The following is a 17816-nucleotide window of genomic DNA, read 5'->3' as shown; positions in this document are numbered from 1 at the left end:
TTAGAGCTTGTTTGGAACAGTAACTGGCGTTGCCAGCAGCAAATAGGAGTTGTAGATCCTAAATGTGAGAGCTTTTCGTTGTTGCCAGATTCAAGCCACAGCAACAACCATTACCATTTAGTTTAAATCCAAACCTTTCTCATGCTGCCAGCCTGGCATTTCCTGTGCAGTGAAAAACACAGGAGCAGTTTCTGCACGTGAGGATGATAATGCAGCAAACGGAGGGGGCCAAGGAAATAGCTTGAAATTAATTGTGGGTGTGGCAGTGTACTTTGTAAGTAAATTCAAAACAGGCATGGAAGCCAATATCAGGAACATGTGCAAGAAATTCCATTTATAAGACTTGGAATAATAACCTCACTGCCCTCTTAAATAATTTTAAACATATATGCATAAAGTTAGTCATCTAACAAAAACAGTTTCATAAGCAGGTACAGTAATGTCTCACAGTTCTCGTTCAAGTTAATGGCTGCATGAAAAATGTTCCCTGGGAAAGTCAAACCATGTTTTATAGGTTTGTCCATATGGGAAGCTGAGCTTGTTTAACCAAAAGTGTGAACTTAAATTAAGTTAGCAAAACTGGTGCAAAATCTGTCTGGGCATTTTGTAAGTCCCATTGAGAAGAATGAATTCAGGAGCTCTGGCTCGATATGTGACAATCTGGATATGGCTGTGAGCATTTCTTTCAGGAGATGCCCCATGCTCACTGTCTGTACCTGCATTTGTGTTCCACCTCCCCAGCTGCTCCCTGACATTTCAGGTGTTTGTAGAGCTCTGTGGGTAACAGAATAAAGGGAGTAATGCAGGGTGAAATATTCCCAAAAGCACTACCAGCACAAAAGAGGGAATGGAAAAGAAAAGGAGAAGGGAGAAGGTGGTTGCTTAGGCTGACACGGAGGTACAAAAAATGCTTATACACATCAAAGCTGAGCTCCCTAAGTGCAGGAGGTGCCTCTGTCGGTGTTTGCCTGGCAGCAGCAGCCGCTGCAGCAGTTGTGGCTCCTGCAGTCACAAACTGGCACAGGAACCTGAACTGCTTCCTTGGTACCTTCACCAAACACCAGCTAAAGTTACCTGAGGTCATTCAGCAAGGCCCTGGGTTGCACAAAAAGACAGATGTGCACACTTGGACCAGCTTGAAACCATCCATTTGAAAGAGATGGAGCTGTGTAACTTTCTTACAAAATGAAAATTTAGTCTAAGAAGAAACCCAGCTCCTGGTACAAAGTGTTTTGCCCTTCCTTCCTTTCCTTCCTTTCCTTCCTTTTCTTCCAATATTTATCACTGTCATGATTTCCAAAACAGGGATATTCAGCATCTTCAGGACTTGTGCTACTTTCTTGGTAACTGTCAGTATTTTAAGAAATAGCCAAATTGGTCAACTTTATTGTTACTTCTCCAAAATTACACAGAGCCTACACTGTTTGAAGTGTATTGAGGGGCACTTCCCTAAATATACTGAGCTGAGGTGGTTTTTGGAGTGCAAAAGTGGGAAATAAAATCCAGAAGTCTTTAACCATGGTGATGTATTAAAAGCACAGATACAAGTGCCTAGAGAAAAGCTGCCTGCTTTTCCATAGGTCACACTCCTGAAAACTGGAAATTGTGCTGTACCAGAAAGGTACTGGTTAGAAATCTCTGCTTCAGAGGAGCAACCTGGGCAAAGAATATGAAATTCTGCTTACAATTCATCATTTAAAGAAGGAAATTTGATGTTAAATTTCCAGGGGTTGTTTTGGTCAGTAATGTTTTTGGAGACTAACTGCAAACTCCTGTTTTGGAGTCAGCTGCACTTACTGTATATTTGTACATAGTTTCAATGTAATTCTGCATATTAAAGCACTTGCATAACTAATTAAAATATATGTACTTATAAATACTTTATCTTGTTCAGTCAGGAAGCAGGGAGAACAGGACAATCTGTATGATTGAGAGCAGAGCCAAACAAGAAAATTTGGGATGGATTTTGCCTGAAGAATTCAGGTTCTTTTTTTCCCCTTCAGGTATTTGGGTCAGACACTTGGTGATTATTAACAAGATAAAGATCATATCTTGACTGGGGCCCTGAGACACCACTAGAGGGTTCATTGTAAGTCTTGTTTTTAATTACTTCTTGCAAGGAGTTTTGCACAGTTAATATTTGGGGATAATATTTGGATAGGGAAAAAAAAGGTGTACATTATGTATGGGCTGCAGCAGAGTAAAGCTTTGCATATGGAAATTTGTTCATCACTAACACGTGGTGGATGTTTGCAAAATGTTCTGTGTAGTGAATGTCTCCTGATTCTAATCAGGTAATTGTTGCTCCCTGGTTTCATCCTATCTGATTGGAGGCTCCTAAGTTAAAAAAACCTCGTTGCTGAGGCACAGGCACTTCAAGCAGCAATTTAATTTATCCAGATCGCTCTCTGAAGGAGCTGGTGCTTTTCTGTCAACTAGAGGAGAACCTGTGGTGCCTCCTACCCCAGCTTTGTTAGGTGTCAGAAGTAAACTGAAGAAATCCTGAGCTGTATCTCTAAAATGCTGTGGGGTTTGGGGGTTTTGGGGTCTGATTTCTCAAGGTGAAAATAAAACAACCTCCAGAGCTTGCAAGGTGTGTGCAGCAGCTCACAATTATTTTTGCTGCTGTTGAAAGTTCTAAAACTGCTTTTGGACACAAATGAACTTTTCATAGTTGCCAAGGTGGTTTGATTTGCCATCACACAAAACCATCAACTTTAAGAATCACATCCCTTGAAATAGGTAGGCCCCAATTTTGGTAGTGCTTGGCCATGCTTTTAAATTTAGCAATGATCCATTCAGTGGAGATTCAAAACTTGTTCAGTTTTTTCTTTTCAGTACAGTGCTGTGTGAGAGAGAGGCTTTGTGAGTTTGAATAGCAAGGTTATTGGATGGTCCCTGTGTCCTGTGTGTTTTCATGACTTGTTATCTGAGGCAGAAAGGTGTGCTAACTGCAGCCATCTAAAAGCCAGCAGCTAAGCCATCACTGGGGAGGAGAATTCACAAAAACAGCCATGGACCCTCACTTGGAGCTCTTACTGTCCTCTGATGTAACTGTGGTTATTCTGTGACTAAAATCATGCAGGCTCTTCCTCCTCATTGCAGTGATTATTTTAAGAATTCAGGGAAGCTGTTGAAATTATTCTGTTTTTAGGACACTTGTATGATAATAGGTTTCATCTGAAATCTTTTTTGGCTACTACACCACCTAAGCAGAGGCTCCTATTCCAGGCATCTGTGCAGCTGGTTCCAGGACTATTTGCTTTTGAGCTCCATCTGCTGGAATTCTATCCTGTTTCCCACATCTTTGGTGTTATTATGCTGCCAGGTCTTACAGGAATTGGTTTTAATTAAAAAGAGAATAAGGAATGAAATTCACAGTTCAGAGGAATTTTCAGCAAGTTGCTTGTCCTTTTGTTTAAGGGATCAACTTAGAGACTGCTTGGACAGTATAAGACTCAAAACCAGAAAATAATTGTGAGACAGAGGAAAACAAATACTAAGTTATCTTCTGCTTTTGTTCACAGTTTCTAGGTATTTTATAGAAATTTGGATTAATCAGGTCAATCATGACCTATCAAGTTCTGTATGAGATTTCAAAAACAGATCACTTGTTCTTTTTTCTGAATTAGGCTTTTGTTTGGTTTTCCCCTGATATCTGTTGTTACTCTATAACTAAGAAAATTAGCAATGTTTTCAATATTTAATTAACTTTTTAAAACGCCATTCTTCCCCATTGTAACTGTGCTTCTCATGTTTCGGATATTTAAGGACAGAAGGGACCATGATGAAAATCTAATTTGATTTTTGTAGCTGCATTGTTTCTTAACAAAAAAGTACTGCAAAGAATGATGTGCAGAATTGGAAAAGAGGGCCCTGCTGTGCAAACCCCCTCTAAAAGTGTTTCAGTAGTGAGAGGCTTTCACGGTAAATTATATGATCACTTTTTACAAGTTTCCTTTGTAAGGAGCACATTCTCTGTTCAGAGGATACATTATCCTGTTCATGTCAGCAATAATGGATCTGTGGAGAATTAGGGTGGCCACCAGCCCTTGGGTGCATGCTCTGGTGTTGGCAGTGCATGTAATTCCAAGGAACAAGTATTTCTCTGGAAGAATTACCTTCCCAAAAAGCAAACCATCTGCATTTTGAAGTTTTCTTTTCTTTACTTGTAAGGCTAATACCACCTTCCTTCCCCTGTCCCTCAGCTGGTGCCAGATGTTCCTAAGGTGTCTTCTGTTTCATAATGGGCTTGTGTATATGGTAATTTCAAATATTTCCTTGCTGTCCATCTGCCTGTTAGCAATATCTTGTGTTCACTCATGGTGTTTGCAACTTTTATTTTCTACACAGCCAACTTTGCCTGAACTGGTTTTAGTTCTTGATGTGGGTAACTCCATGTTGTTACACAGGAGTCTTGGGAATAAGGGGAGGGAAGAAGAGGTGGAGAACAGAGAAAGTGCTAGGCTTGATTTTAAAGATAAGTGGATTTTTTTCAGTTCTGCCTTGTGCTTCTCCTGGACATGGCACAGCCCACGCCATGGTGCTCTCCAGCAGTGCCTGAGCTTGTTCCAGCCTGAGCTGCTTTTCAGAAAGTAATTATTGTAATGGATTTCTTAGACTTCTGCATGGGACAGAACTGTCAGCCATTTTTCACATAGATTGGAGGGATATTGTCTGGATTTCCAGACAGCTGCCTATAAAATAGAGATAGCTGAGGAATCTCTGGTCCTCAGACTTCACTGTTAAATGGGTGTGTGCTGCCTTAGGCTGGTATTTAAAGTCCTCTGTTTTGAGGCTGGTATTTTTTAGACTTACAGATACACAGGGGTCTGTACAAACTTCCCCTGTGTTCTGAAGTTGAAAGTGGCTGGTAACTCTAACTGTCCCACTGGAGAATAAGTTAAATTGTTACTGTTCTTCCTATCGTGAAAAGTACTTTGGATTTAAAATTATTCAGTGAGTAATGATGGTCAAACCCCTCTTTGTAGGTAATTTCTGTTGATGGGATAGAAATGTAAGGCTTCTATTGGTTTCAATAGAGACCCAAATTCTAATTAATATTCCTGTGTCCCAAACATGTTGTTCTGATTAGAGGCTCTTTGCCCAGGCATTTCTGCGTAGCCTGCCCTGTTTGAAATCCTGCCTTTTTCTGACTTCACTTCCTGAATCCGTTGACAACACTCACAGCCAAACAAAATACATGTTCACAATGCTGTTATTTGCAAAATATTCCCTTGTGAATACAGCTGGGGCAACAAAAAGAGTTTCTCTCTGAATCTCAGAGAGGACTGACTATTCCTTGTAGCACTAAGGCCCATAGTGCATTAGGCAATTTTAGTCTTGGCAGTTAAGTAAGTGTTAAAACTTTGCATTTCACCACATATAAGTGCACACAGGTCTTTCATTACCCTTGTGTGTATTGATCGCACAGTGATCTACTAAGAAATAAACTGAGAGTGCTGAATTTTAATCTAGGCTGAGGTGGACCAGATAGCAACAGGCTCCCGGCCCACCGCACTGTTTACAAAACAGATGGAGGAGCAAAGAATATAAACATACTTTGACCTCTTTTAGGCCTAATCCTCAATTGTGATGAGGGACCAATGAAAAGGTTCATCTTGAAGTGCTGCTCATCTCCTTGTGAAGCTCACTGGCACTACACCCTCCTTGCCTGGCAGATTCTGTGAGTGGACAGCACTGGAATATTGGCATGACAGGAACAGCCCAAGCCGTGGTGCCCACTGAGCCAGCAGTGCCATGGCTCAGGAGCTCTCACCCATTCCACAGAATGTCACCCTGAGACAGAACACACAACTGCACTTCTGAATGTCTGAATGTGCACATGAGGCTAGGGTGGAGCAGACTGTCACTCAGCTGGCTTTAATTAACATAGTATTTTATGTAATGTATTTATTTTTTACGTAATTAGGTGATTAAGCAAAATGCTTGCTACTAACGTCTCTTCCATAACCCAGCGCTGCTGAGAGTTAAACATGCACCTTTGCAGGTAATTAATCTCCTTGCCCTGCTTATTTTGCTAGTTGGCACTTGCTAAATCCCTGTAAAACCACACCCAGCAGTGCTGTGCATTATCCCTCTGCTGTCTATTCCTACATATGGTCAAAATCAACTTACCTTCCGGGTTGCTGACATCAGCAAAATGTACTCTTGGCAAACTTGGGAATCCTCCTAGTAACCCTTTGTTTGGTTGGTGTTGTTACAGTTGTATTCCTCTGACAGCAGCAAACACCCTCCAAACGGTGCCTACCTTGACACGTGCTTGGGATGTGGAAGGACACTACCAAATGAGCATCTTTAAAACATTAAAACAACCCTTTGTGTGATAAAATGTGTGCTAGATGGGGGGAAAAGTTAGAGGAAGATACTTCTCTGCTTCCTGTCAGGAACTGACCCACAGTAGCTGCAAGTTTAAGAGTATCATTTTGGTAACAGTAAAAATGTGTGTATATAAATATATATAACTATCTAGTAATTTTCTGAAGTGACTTTAACCAACTCTGTCACTTCAATTAAAATTAGGCATATTTCAATTTAAGGAAAAAAAGACTTTTTTAAAAAAAACTGCCTGCTTGAGAATAATGATTTTCTAATATTCTCTGGCAGTCTTTTGATATCATCTATTTTTTCTTAGCTGTTTGGCTCCTAACAGCAAACAGGAAAACATCTGGTCTTCTTCAAATAGGTTTATTAAACAAAATTAATTGGGTGCAGTGTTTAAAATCCTGATAATAAAGCTGTTTCCCACCCCCCTCCAGCAAAGTAGCATGTTTCTGCGATATACCTGTATATTGTCATTGTACTAAAAATCAGGATTGTTTTGTAAAAAATACCTGGGAGCTGCCTGAGAAGTTGCTGTTTTCAGCAAATTGCTAGAAACAAGCAACAGGAGTTGCTGTTTTTCAACAAGTTGCTATTTTCATTTCCCACTAGGTTCAGTTTTCCCAGCTTTTCTATTGCCAAGAAGGTTAGAACCCAGAGTAATACCCAAAAGGGAAAGGATTTAGGGACAGGGGAAGGGTTATAAACTTATTTTACTGTTGACAGCAGCATTGTCATAAATATTAATAGACAAGAATCACCTCCTACCTGAGAAAACACAGGGATAAAGGTGAATATTTTTATTTTTTAAGCCTACAGCATAATTTTCTTAATACAACCACCTGCCTTATCTTCTTGAGGGCATTAATTTAATAAAAAACATGTCAGATCAAGTAGCCAGTTGCTCCAGTTTTGGAACAATTTCGTTCCCTGCCTTTCCACCCCTCCACAACCCTGCCTGAAGTCAGATGTCTAAACTGGGCCCCAAGAGCAAGGCGGGCAGGCTGCAGCTGGGGAATCCAACCTCAGGAGAACCCCAGAAGTTGTAGGAGTTTAGTGAGGACGATCTGGCTTCTCCCTCCCCTGCTCACACCTTCTCCAGGACATGTCTGGAGTTACAGAGTAAGTTCAGCATAATCCCTACCCTTCAGAGCGCAGCCCAAAGGGCATTTTCCCAACTAAGGTACTAGCCAAAAAAAAAAAAGTGTGAGGGGAAAATACATTTTAATTATTTTATTTTTCTTAAATATAATAGAACCTTCTAGAATTTTTTTTCCAGAAACAGAAACATTAAAAAATTATACTTTATTACAAATGGTAAACTCAGAGTGCTAAAAAAAAGCCTCTTATTTACAAACAATACTGGGCAGTGCCCAAATAAACAACATAAAAATAACTTACAAAGTCATGAAGTAGTTTATTGACATTAATCAACTTTCATAAAATAAAATAAAAAAAGATATGTACATACACAATTTACTTGAAGGCAGGCAGAACAGTTCTTTTTTTTGTTTATCAGCCTCCCACAAACCTCCCTCCCACTTTTTTTTTTTCTTAAGGAATACTACATAAAGCAATCTACAGTTTCTATTGCAGTTTAACCTTTAATACTGAATGATCATCGAATGTTAGGTCCATGCAGGTCTTGGTCAATGTTAAACGAAGATCTGACATCTCATCCGAGCAGGAACAGCACTTCCCGGAGCAGCGCTGGCCGCTGCACTCCCGGCTCCAGCTGAAGGCTTTGCCAGTCTTTCCACACATGCGCTTTGCGGAGCACAGGCAGGACTCAGCCTCTCAGCTTTTGCCATTAGCTTTATGCCTCTGCCACTTTGGATTTTTCCTCTTTTAGTTGTACCACAACACACAGTTCTCGCTGAAGAGTCTCTTCAAAACGTCTGCAACTGCTGTGTGAGCATGAGCTGGCACCCGCTGTTGACGTGGTTCATGACCTTCTGCTTAAGCTGTGCAACCTGTTCTCTGAGCATGTTGGCAGTGGATGCCAGCTCTGAGTTCTGGGCTTTCAAAGTTTTCACTTTTTCTTCCAACCGGGCAATCCTTTCCAACTTCCTTTTCCGGCATTTGGACGCCGCGATTCTGTTCCTCATGCGCTTTCTCTCGGCTTTGATTCTCTCCTGTGACTCCATGTCAATGGGGGACAGGGGAGGAGTTTCCCCCGGCATTTCAGGTACAGTCTGCGGCTCCTCTTTCAGAGCCTGGAGCCGGGGATGCTGCACGGGCATCTGGGGGTTTATGTGATGCTGGGGCGCGTATCCCATGCTGTTGGCGTTGTAGCTGGGCGCGGAGCTGAGCGCGTTGGGGTTGAAGTTGCTGAGGTTGGCGTACACCGGGGGCTCGCTGTGCAAACTGGTGTTGAAGCTGGTGCTGCCGGCCATGGAGGACACAGGTGCCATCCCGCTGGTGACAGGCTGGGCGGCCGAGGTGACGCTGGGCAGCGTGTTCTGGTTGTGCAGCTCCGCCAAAGCTCTCACGAAGCCCTCGGCGAACCCCTCCTGCTCGTCGGTGACATTCTTGGGGCACAGGAACTGCGTCGGGGTCGGCGTGGTGGTGATCAGCCCGTTGCTGGACTGGATGATGAGCCGCTCCAGCTCGGGCGAGGCCAGTTTGAGGAGCCCCACGTCGGGCGAGGTGAGGATGTCGGCGTTCTTGTTCCTCAGGTGCGGCTTCAGGTTGCTGGAGGGGTCGGACAGGTTCAGCGTCATGTTCTGCTTCAGCACCTTGGCGTTATTGTATCCGTACCCGCCGCTCTCCGGCGGCGCGAAGCCGGCGCTCAGCGCATCCTCGTAGAAAGTAGGCTCCATCTTTGCACTCATAGAACACAGTCCGGGAAGGGGAAGCTGCCCGGCCGCCGCTCAGCTCCCCGCGGGCACCCCGACCCTCCCGGGGAAGGGGAACGCGGAGCCGAGGAAGGAGAAACGCGGAGCCTTACTGGATCGCCGCTGCCGCCGCCGCGCTGAGAGCCCGCCCGGCCTGGCGGGGCGCCTCGCCGCCCTCCTCCTCCGCGTGCCGGTGGTGCCGGGACGCCGCTCCGCCGCCACAAGTACTTTCCCTGCCCGGCTCCGCGCTATTCCCGCTCCACCGTCCCGGCGGCTGCACTCAGTCGCGCTCGTTCGCTCCCGCCCGCCCCGCGCTCTGCGCCCGCTCCCGCCGTGCAGCCCTTCACTTATCAGCGGCCGCGAGCCCGCTAAAAATAGCGCATGATGTCACCCCGCGCGCTCCCCATTGGCTGCCACCGCCCCGTCCCCGGGGGAGGCGGGGCCAGGGCCCGGCGCGCGGACCCGGCCCGGGTCGCCATGGCCACCCCCCCCTTCAGAAGCTTCTTGAGCGCGCGGGGCCTTGTGGGATGACGTAATGCCGGGGGGCGCGCGCGGGGCAGTGTGGGCTGACGTCTTTGTTTTTGAAATATCTGGTTACCGCGTCCCGCGCGCGCGGGCTGCGCCGCCGGGCGCCTCCTCCGCGGGCACCGCACCAACCCCGGGGCCGCGCTCAGCCCCGGCCCGCCGCCGCTCCCGGTGCGCCTCTGCCTCCGTCTGCTCTGTGCGCTTGTTTGTTTGTTTGTTTGTTTGTTTGTTTGTTTGCATGGCGGCCGCTGCCTCCGCCGGGTTTAGGGCTCTGGTGTGCTTCCCCCCGCCTTCGCCGCTCCTCCCTCCCCCGGCGCTGGTCCGGCCCTTCAGGTGGCGCTCCCGGGGAGCCCCACGTGGTTTCCCCGTCCCGCCGCCCTCGCCGCTTCCAGGCAGCGCCGGGGGCGGCACCGGGGGCACCCCGCGCTCCCCGCCCCGGGCTGAGCCCCCGCGGGGCCCGTGGAGTCCCCGCTCTCCCGCCCAGCCCCGCGGGAGCCGCGAGTTTCGGCCGCGGGTGTTCGCGTTCGCCCCCGCACCTCCGCCCTCGGCGCGGCTCTGCCTCTACAGAGAGCCGGGACGTCAATTCCCGGCCTCGGGAATAACCGGGAGAATACGGAGGGGAATAAAACCCGACAGGAAGAAGTCGGGTTGCGGATGAGTTTCTCTGAACTTGTCCTCCAAGGGGAGGGGACAGCGACGGCCTAATTTTAGACAGTGTCCCAGTATTGCTGTGGAATTGCAGGTTAGTCGGGAGGGAAAATAAGGGCTGGAGCCGAAGGATCGCGGTGGAGCAGAAAAGTCTCTGCTGGCATGTTCCCCTCGGAGCAACAGATGGGAGCTGTCTGCTTCGCTGGAGCCGCTCCGTGCGAGCGGCGTTCCGGGGCAGAGCGCTGATAACAGGGATCCGCTCTCCTTACCTTGCCCCGCACACACCCTTCTCTCGGGGTGGCGGGGGTTTGGGATTGCTGCCAGGCAGCTACCTCTGCAATAAAGTGCACCAGGTATTTGAGGACAGACGGTGACAATACGGCGTGGCACAGGGACTGCAGGGCTGTTCTGGTGTGTTTGATTGCCAGCAGTGCAACAAGTGCTCCTTATGCTTCCAACACGAAGCTGTTGCCTGCTGTTCAGCTTTTTGTCAGTGCAGAGCTTGGTCTGTCAGCTTCAATCCCTTCTCACGATGTGTGAAGCTAACAAACTTAGGTCCAGTTTTGAAAACACACTTTCAAATTCTCCAGTTCTATTTTTTCCTGGATATAATGACATAATTACCAGTTACCGTATAGGAAGGAGCAGTGAAGCAAACAGAAGCATCAGCAGCTATGAAAGAAAAGTGAAGGTCCAGCTCCCCTCTTGGAAGTCGTTGGGGTTTTTTCCTTCTGCGTTTTTCCCTGGTGTTCCCACCTGACTTTGGCCACATGGTGGGCACTGGTGTTAAGTGGAATGATGGAAATAATGCATGCAGTGTGTTAACGGTCTGTGGCACAAAATACAAAGTTTGGACTGGATGTAGGGGCTCACTCTGTGCTGCTGTGTCTGCACAGCTTTCACAGAGGCAGCATCTCTCTGGGCTGCAGGTAACTCAAACTTCAGCTGTTCAGCCAAACAGCACTAAGTTACTGCACATGCATAAGAAAATCTCTGGAATTCATTAATGCAGTGAGCACTCAAAGCAGTTGTTTAATTCCTTTTAATGTTTACATACAAGATAAATAGAGACCAGTGGCTGACTCTTCTGGCCCCAGAGCCAAGGGCATCAAATGAAACTGGCAGGTTCAGAATAAACCAAAGAGCTGTGGTTCAGCGCTGGAACTCCCTGGCAGGGGTGGACTGAGGGGTTTTAACGTGATTGGATGAATTCACAGAAGAGAAATCACTTAAGGTCTGTGATTCACGGAGCATCTACACTGGAAATCCCAGAGCTGCAAATGACTTGTGCCTGGGGGGCACCCCTGGCTTCGTGTGCCTCCCTAGGGACCCACTCCTGGCCCCTGTCAGAGATGGGTATCTCGTCGGACCTGCTGTGGCTGTCCTTGATGTGTTACAAGCCCCGGAGATAGCCCATATATGACCTCCTCTGTGTCACCCAGCAGTTTTCATCTTTATGAAGGGCAAGGAAGAAAATATGAAGAAATGTAAGACTTGAATTCGAAGTCGTTTATTGTGTGGAGTTTTTTATTTTGAAATAAAATATTTTAAATATTTCCAAATGAAGCTGAAAATGTAGAGGTTGTTTGTGGGATCTGGTGCATAGGCAGCCATGCAATTAATTTGCTGTATAGACAAATACTACTAATAAAATTTATTCTGATTAGTTTTATGTATTTAATTGGTTGTATTGTTTTATTTTCTCTTTTGGGGTTTTCTTCTGCATGTTTTTTTCTGTCCTAGAAAGCAAAGTTCAGACTATGAGGAACATGCTCAGCATAGTTAAACCACTCTATCACAGATTTGTATAACCTGAAAAACTGCCTTTGGAGCCCACTGATATCAATGCAAGGTTTTGATTAACTTCAGTGAGGGTTGGATTGGGCTGGAGGGATTTTAATTTAATTTAATTTAATTTTTTTTTCCCCTCCACCCATTTCAGCTCTGTACTTCCTTCCTCCTGCAGAGGCGGGGTTTCGGGAGCAGACATTCCAGTTTGCTGGGGACGTGTAGGAGCTGAGGCCCCGTGCCTGTGGGGGACACTCATTACGGTAATTGCTGCTCACTGCTGGTTATTTGGTCCAGGCAGCAATAGAGTCAAGGTGCTTGTGAAGGTTGTGGGGAGCAGGAGAGCGCTGAAATCAAAGGCAAGAGCTCTTGGCTGCTCCCAGGGGATTTCCTGCCTCATTGGGGACCTTAGGGAGGGCTTGGCTGAGATTTCAGTCCCAAGTTCAGCACTGAGACCTTCAGAGTGGAGCAGATCCAGAAGTGGGACCCATGGGTGGTGATCCTTCGTGGCCATTAGCCAAGGAGCTGGTGGCTATGCCCTGATTTATTAAACACCTATTAATTCTGGCCTTTTATTCCCCCTTTCCTGACGTCCTTAAGAAAATATTCCTTTAGTAGGATGAAGGAACACTTCCTGAGCCAGGTACAAACCAGAGCCATTTACATGGCTCAATAAACAAACTTGTGGCTAGGAATTGCCAATCCCTGCCCTGTATTTCTGAGAGGCTGATGCTTTGAGCAGCAGTAATGCACATTTTGATTTATAAACTTCTCTAATCAATCAATAGAAGCCTGAGTGAGGCAATCAGATAATCTGAATAATTAAATGGCTTTTCAGGGACAAATTAAAATTTGTTACACACACCACATCCGTCTAAATTATATTTGGTGTCCAGGAATAAATGGGTTTGTTGTTTAGTTTCATTCCTGCATCTCAAATGCTTTTGACTTATTTCAAAATCATTTGGAAAAAAAAAAAGAAGAAAAAAGGATAAATGTCAGCTTCTGATTTTTTTTTTTACATTGGAAACAGTGCTCACAGAAAAAATATATTTCCATATAGTTTTATTACATGTATATTAAATATTTCAATAAATAATTTTCTTTAGACATGTTAGACTATTTTGCTTTTTCTTCTCCTCAGAGAATTTTCCATAACATCTTTATTGTATAGAAAATTATTATATAGATTTTTTGTCTTTTTTTTTTAAAGGACTTTACTCTTTCCAAATGGGATATCCTTCTTCACATCTTAAAGTGAATAAAACTGGGAATTCCTGGATTTCCACACAGTGCTTTCCACTTGCTTAAGGAATTACTCTAGCCCAGTTTTCTCCAACTGGGGGAGACAAGAGTTTGAAGAGTCAGAAAGCATTTTTCTCTTACTTACTCCATCAAGACACAGTAAAATAAGATGAGGGTGAGAGGGTACAAGGAACAGTTTCCTTAGGCCAAGTGGAAGTGAAATCATTCCCAGGTTCTGCTGGTGCCATCCCTTGCCGGCTCCTCAGGGCGTGTTTGCGTCCTCGGTTCAAGTGGGTCCAAGTCTGCAGCACAGCACAGGCGTGGCAGAGCTGCCACCTCATCCACCCCCGCCTTCCGTGGCCTCTCCTCCTGCTCTTTGCTCCCCGCAGGACTCCTGTGGCCAGGTGGAGATCCAGGAATTGAGGCTGAAATAAAAACAAATCAATACATTTGGGGACACAGAGGAAAGGTGGGAATGCATAGGCTGCGGGAAGAGTGGGACTCACAATTTGATGTAGAGGACCCTGGAACCAAAACTGTCAAAAAACCCAGCCAGTCTTGAGTGAGTCTTCATTTTGCACATGAAAAATGCTCTTCAGAACCACAGGCACTTGTAAATGAATATCGTGTCCATCTCCTCCACCCTCCATTAGTCATCGCATAACCAAGCCATACGCACTCAGTCCTTTTCATCTTTCTTCTTGTCAAGCCCTTTAGCCTGTCCCCCTCACCTACTCATCCCACCAATCATTTTAATTAATCTCTGGATTTCTTTGAAACTAATAGTTTGTGGAATGGGGGAAAATGAGTAGGTTACAGAGACAAGATTGTGAATGATGGAGGTGGGGCAAAGTTAGGAGGCTTTGCAAGACCTGTTGGGTTACCTCTGGGGCAGGACAGCAGTGCTGTAAACACACAGAAAGGCTGCAGAAGTGAGGGAGGAACCACTAAAAACATCTTCTATTTTCCTAGGAATGCTGCCTGAGCAATTCGAACCCTGGATGTTAATGTGCAGCAACATCTGAATGAAAGATGTGATATGATTGTCTCTAAAGTAGATGGGATGACCTCTTCACTGAGTAGTTATACTAAATTTCTCACTATTGTCCTATAGAGGATTTCAGTGCTCACTGCAAGGGCTCAGAAATATATTTTCAAATAAGTAATGAACTTCATAATTTTTTATTCAAACACTTGTATGTATTTTTAAATTTTTGATAAAAACCCTGAGCAAGTAGAATTAACCACATTGTCTAGAGATGAGTCTGAAAGGAGCCCTGGGGCCTTGCTTCCCGTGCTTTTTAGAATCCTGCAATGGCTGGGGTTAGAAGGGAACTTAAAGATCATCTTGTCCCAACCCCCTTGCCCTGGGCAGGGACACCTTCCTCTAGAAGGATGTTTGGGATGTTACAAATCTAAATGTCACACCAATAATGTCTCTGTGCTCATTATTTCTATACCACAGCTTAGCTGGTGCTCCGGGAAATAGAGAGTTGGGCAGAGTTCCCATCCTGTGGAGCTTGCAGTTGGAAAAATCCTCTACACACCAAGAAGGCTGGCAGAGTAGCAGTTGATCCCCAGTGGGAGCCCAGAGGGGGAAGGTAAGCAGGAGAGGAGGCACTGGAGGACGGGTGGCATATGGGAAGCAGACGGCTCTGCTTGGCATTGGGAGCTGGCAGCAGGAAAAATGTACCATACAAATAGAAGCATATTGATGCTGAGTGCTGGGGAGGCAGGTGAATGCCTTTGAAAAGATATTTACTGTGTTCAGGGGCAAAGATCCTGCTGGAAGTGTGCATATGTTCCCGTATTACTGAGGTGGGGTTTCGTCAAGGAGAACTGAAGTTAGCTTTGTGGGTTTTGGGTATTTCAATAAACAGACAGTGTCAACAAAATGGATTTATTTGCAGTTGCCAGTTGTTACTGAAAGCCTCAGAATAACTGGATTTAACCATTCAGAGCCCTTGGTAAAATAGCTCAATTTTGATTAGGGTCTCGGGACAGATAGAGACTGCTTAAATTTTTAATTAATAAACAATCTGGCATTCTGCCAAAGTTGACACCTTGCTCTGTCTTAGCAGCTGTTGGCACAGTAGGCTCCTGGCAACCTGGGATAAAGCAGTACTTGCAACAGGAGAAGGGGAGGAAGCGAGTCTGCATGAGATCAGAACTGCCCAGTGAAAAGCAGCCCAGGGCTCAGGGATTTCTAGGGAGCAGTCAGAGCTTTCCTGCTCTGTGCCGTGGGCTCAGGCTTGGACAGAGACAGAATTCCTGTCCTGAATGTCAGCAGTGGCTGCTGGGTGACAGATGTAAGGACACCTGTCTGAATTTGGGTAATGGCTCTGACAGGAGGAGCAACAAACAGAGAAAGCATTCAACAGTGAAAGTAGGTCCTGCAGGTTGCTCCTTCCCAGGGATTAGTGTGGTGGAGCCTGTGGGGAAGTTTATGGAGGGCCTGCTCACGTAATTCAAATGGAAACATTCACCGTGGATGACAGTCATTTGTGTTGGAGTCATGGTGTGGGAGCAGCTAGGGTTGCCAAAGAGCCAAGGAAGGCAACGTAGGCAGGAAAGGGCATGGCCTGGGAAGGATGGTGCCTGGAAGCACAAGCAGAGTTCAAGGTTTCTGGTTTGGAGAAGGTGCTGCTGAACTTCTTCTCCTCCTCTGTCCCACCTGATTAATAAACAACAACCTGATCTCTGATCCCAGCTGAGCTATCACACAGTGACACAGCTGCTCCTCCCTGTCTGGGCAGCCCTGTCCCCTCACGGCTGGGAATGGCCCAGCCTCACCCACAGCAGATCCTCAGGACTTCCTCAGGAGAAGAACCAGGATGCTCAACCTCTCAAAATTGCTGTTCTGTGGTAAAAATTGTATGCAGCTGCCAGCACTACAGCATCTCTATATTCCCTTGTGTCAGAGGGAAGAGGAGATGGGAAATTTAGCCCAGAATCATAAGGGTCACTACCTGAGATTGTGTGTTTTTACAGTGGGCTCAGGAGCACTGTTCCCATGTGTGCTAGAACAAGTCCATGAGCAGCTGGCAGTGCCTTTGGCAGATGGGTTGCTCAGCTCACAGGACTGTTTACAACCTGTTGAGAACATATGAAACATATAAAAAGCCATAACATTGGAATATGTTAAAAACAAGTTCATAAGATCAAGGAGAGTTTTCAGAGTAAAAGGACAATGCTGAAGCAAAGGCCTAAAGGCTGTGATGGCTGCGAACTGAAATTCAGATTGGTTTAAATTTTACTTTTTTTTTTTAATAGGAAACAACTAGCAAGCCATTCCAGAAGTGCTGTGTGGTATTTGGAGGGCTGGGTACCAGCTGCAGCACAGATTTCCAGAGGTTTCAGCTGAGTGAGGAGAGGGCTGTGGGCTCAGGTAAGTCATATGAGGGAGGTGAAGCACGTGTGTTGTAAGAGTTAATGGTACAACGTAGCCTTGCTCTACATAAGCACGTTTTGTGCTGATGTTTCCCAGTTCCTGCAGCAGTGTAGGAAAAGGTGTGTGGCTGGCAGAGCTGCAAGCCCAGACAAGGCACTTCTGGGTGTGGATGCTCCCAGCCCATTGCCAGGTGCTTCAAATAGGCATTTATGTCAGAGATCTGAGGTCAGTTCAATGATAGCCAATTTCAGCCCTGGATTATTACATAAATATTAATAAGAACAGGGGTATATTTCACATTTATGTTATTGGTCAGCAGAGTTTTCATCTAACCCTTAAGCAGTACTGGTGTGGAATATATTTCCCTTCAAGACAGCTAAGAAAACTTTGAAAGTTTGGCAAAAAAAATTATTCACCTCTTTAATATAACCTTGTGAGTTTATGAAAAGTAATCTTATTTTCTGTATACCCAATGAGAAAAACAGGAGAAGAGAGTCAACTCAAATGGGAATTGCACTCTTCCATGCTTTTGCCTCCTTACTGAGTGACCCTTAATCACCTTCAGCGTCTTTCTAGCTTGATTTCCCTCCTTGTAAAATGGCCATAATAAGAATAAAGTCCTAGTAAAGCAGGCAGATCTGAGGGGAATAAATGCTGGACAAGTGGTATGAACTATTTTTTTAAATGCAGTAAGGAATAGGTACAGAGAAGCAATGGATTTTCATCTGGAAGAAGATCTAGTATTAACTTGGTATAAAATATTTGTTACTGACCCCATTTGCTTTTAGGATATCAATCAATGGCATTTTTATTGGTTCATGAGCCTTGTAATGCATTTTGAATCTGACCCAGGAGTTCGTGGAGCATATACTGGCACTTAGATTTATGCCAGTTTAACTCTTTGGTTCCTCTTTGACCTTTTTGACCAAATATCTTCCAGTTGCTAAGGGCTTGCTTTTCGTGGGGATTGTTTTGTTTTCTTTACATTCAGAGTCTCTGCTTCGAGGGGCTCTGACAGTGATTTGGAGTTGTTAATGTAT

General features: G+C 45.3%; 1 protein-coding gene and 1 long non-coding RNA gene across 2 annotated transcripts; one reads left to right on the top strand and one right to left on the bottom strand.

The window, feature by feature from the left end:
• Positions 1-7560: 7560 nt before the first annotated feature.
• JUN (Jun proto-oncogene, AP-1 transcription factor subunit) lies at positions 7561-9544 on the bottom strand. The gene has a single exon (XM_030953650.1). It carries the CDS (start codon positions 9174-9176, stop codon positions 8232-8234), a length of 945 nt encoding a protein of 314 aa, XP_030809510.1. The 5' UTR covers positions 9177-9544; the 3' UTR covers positions 7561-8231.
• Positions 9545-12320: 2776 nt separating this feature from the next.
• On the top strand, positions 12321-16767 carry LOC115906623. The gene is made up of 3 exons (XR_004060924.1): positions 12321-12403; positions 14851-14986; positions 16659-16767. It is a non-coding gene; the product is annotated as an uncharacterized LOC115906623 (long non-coding RNA).
• Positions 16768-17816: the final 1049 nt, after the last annotated feature.

This window comes from Camarhynchus parvulus, chromosome 8, assembly GCF_901933205.1.
Source record: "Camarhynchus parvulus chromosome 8, STF_HiC, whole genome shotgun sequence".
NCBI classification, from domain to species: Eukaryota; Metazoa; Chordata; class Aves; order Passeriformes; family Thraupidae; genus Camarhynchus; species Camarhynchus parvulus.
Note: the sequence above shows the minus strand (reverse complement) of the source record. Positions and strands in the feature narration are given on the sequence as shown.

Bases quoted from the DNA above. Each gene is read 5' to 3' on its own strand.
- JUN (XM_030953650.1), bottom strand. From the start codon at position 9,176: ATGAGTGCAAAGATGGAGCCTACTTTCTACGAGGATGCGCTGAGCGCC.